The 2,797-nt window shown below is 38.7% G+C and overlaps 1 protein-coding gene across 1 annotated transcript; it reads left to right on the forward strand.

Annotated features, from left to right (window-relative positions):
• Window positions 1-471: 471 nt before the first annotated feature.
• Window positions 472-1,722, forward strand: LOC108675950 (the record flags this gene model as incomplete). The annotated part of the gene is given in 3 exon segments (XM_018164008.2): window positions 472-575; window positions 998-1,126; window positions 1,376-1,722. Coding segments are annotated over 3 exon segments (278 nt in total), but the record flags the coding sequence as incomplete, so codon positions are not given.
• Between the last annotated feature and the right edge of the window lie 1,075 nt (window positions 1,723-2,797).

The following is a 2,797-nucleotide window of genomic DNA, read 5'->3' on the forward strand; positions in this document are numbered from 1 at the left end:
ATATCGAACCCGGTGGAAGTCTATAGTAGCTACTTGAAACTATCGTCAGTCATGAAAATATCGGGTCAAATGAAACGATATTAGATCTTCTGTGAACAAGGCACGAAAAGGAAAAGAATCGGCGACAGTCCACATCAGGCCTACACTTCAGCGCCGACTTCACTATGATATGCTATGCTACGCTCAACGCTGCACTTGAACATTTTTCCTAATCTTTTCATACTGAGAATGATTGTCCCGCTCACACCCACACTTGGTCCCGTAGATGACGACTTACACGAGACCAGCCAACGCAACGCTTCTGACACACCTTTTGTCGTTGACAGCCTCCATTTGCGTCATAAAATTTTGTGAACAGTAATTTTATTGAATGCTACTACCATCTTTCCTTTCTGCTGCATTATTGTTAGATTATGAAATGAAGAAGAATAACTTCGTACTGTTACTTTATATTTAACCCTCCCTCAACAGACCCAAACTGCTCCAGGGACTATGGCTCTAAACCGCACAATGTCGAAGTCTGTAATCCGATTGTGTTCGATTACAATAAATGCGCCTTAAAAGATGTAGGACTTGTGAGTATCTCTGCGAGCTGATTAGGAGTTCAGTGTTCAAAAATTTGATTTTATTATTTATTTCACGGTTTGCTTGCAATAAAATGCGTTGGGCATTAATCTTTTTCACACCCTGTTTGTCCAGTTCTTTTATGGCTAAAATTCTTTCTGAGCTAATCTTCGATATTTTGAGAGCAGTTAGTAATTTGATTATTTTCCTCTGATATATGTTTGTGATTCAACTGTTTTTTTCATCAGCTCCTAACAGTGATTTCAACACTTGCTTGCACATTGACGTAACAATCTTGGTTTATCCACAATTTGAATTTTTTATGTTCATATAATATATTCCTTTGCATGATTCTTCAAATGAGGAAATGGTCTATTCTTTTCTTCGTCTTCTTTTCTCCATTACCTCATTGCTCCTATTATATCTTCAACAGCTTAAAGCCGATGGTTCTTTCGACGACGCGGCCTTCAAGAAAACAACGTTGCAGAACAAGTGCAGCTCGGACATCAAGTTCTCAACCGCGTACCAGCCTTGCAGGGACTCTACCATGAAATACTTGAACGTAAGGGACTCTACCATAAATAAATAAAATACTTGACCATTATTATTTTATTTATGATTTCTTTTAAAATTCTTTAGACCAACTTCAAATCGTTCTTAACATGTATTGTTTATCGACGACATCAGGGCCTCGATGCTATGTACAGTATGGCGTGACTATACCTCTAACTCAAATCCATGCTTTCAGCGAGAGTAAAATTTTTAATATCTGCGAATGTTTGATGCTGATGTTTCATGTCCTGTTTTCCAGTTTGCTCGGTTCCTCGCATGCCTTATGAGAAAAGTAACACCTTGAGGAAGCTGAAAGAGAATTAAATCACCCGGAACACGGAAAATAGAACTCACTGGAGCACGGCGGACCGAACTCACCCGGAACACGGCGGACTGAACTCATACGGAACAAGACAAACAGAAATCACCCTGAACACTGCGGATTGTACTCATACGGAACACGACAAACAGAGTTCACCCGGAACACGACTGATATCAGCATTAATATAAGGATGAATATCAAAATAAAATTTGACTATATTATCCACGGGTTCATAATGCAAGGAAGTGTTTTGAGAAATAATCTATAATGATGGGACCGGAATATAATCCACGAAATGCAAGAAGTTGAGTTTTCTTACCCTCTCAAGCCTAGGTTACCCATTACCCTCTTGTGCCTTATTTACTCATAATCCTCTCAAGTATTGGTTACACTCTTTCCCTCTTGAGTGTTGGTTACACTCTTTCCCTCTCAAGTGTTAGTTACCCCCTTACCCCCTCAAGTGTTAGTTACCCCCTTACCCCCTCAAGTGCTGCTTACCTCCATACCATCGCAGGCGTTTGTTACCCCTTTACCCTCAAATGTTAGTTACTCCCTTACCCCCTCAAGTGCTGCTTACCCCCATACCATCGCAGGCGTTTGTTAATACAACATGACGCACGGTTTTACTAATGATGCATAGTTGTATATTGTTGTAATTATTGCAATTTTTATTGAGTTGTAAATGGACGCAACGGAATCGGCGACTGTAAACAGTAGTCGATGTGTCGGAAAAATAATAAAGGTTTAAATGGGTATTAGTTTAAAGATCTTGTTTCTCAATTTGGTTATGTGGGAGTTAATCAACAAGATTACCCATACTAGGCCCATTTCTGATCGAAAATTCAATCCTCATAAAGGAAATCTCACAAACACTTTTAATTAAACCGTTCTATCTCAGAGTAAAATCGGAATTAAAATAGATTAATACACAAAAGATGCTCTACTTACCATCTATACTACTACTTACCATCTATACAGAATATTACGATAAACAAGTTTCGGAACCGTAGCGCTAGATCTCGCGGAATGTGTGAAACTCTCAGCACGTCATTTTAAACGACAAATTGCGGCCGCTTTAGATGAGACTGTGACGTGTGCTACCCATCGTCGTATAGCTTTCAACGTGATAATGCTTTAGAAATAAACCCAAAATAGCTACGATTCTTCATTCAGAATTTATTTTGAAATCAAGATGAGGGAAAAGACATAAAATCGCTAATTTGGCATTCATTTTTTCTGGAAATATCAATAGCCAAAAAACAAAACCTACTTAAATGTGTAGAGATTACTTGTGAGAAAGCGTTTGTAAAGTTTGAACCTGATCATGAAACGCGCAATTGAGATATGGACGAAAAACTG

Source organism: Hyalella azteca, unplaced genomic scaffold (genome assembly GCF_000764305.2).
Source record: "Hyalella azteca isolate HAZT.00-mixed unplaced genomic scaffold, Hazt_2.0.2 contig9736, whole genome shotgun sequence".
Taxonomy (NCBI): Eukaryota; Metazoa; Arthropoda; class Malacostraca; order Amphipoda; family Hyalellidae; genus Hyalella; species Hyalella azteca.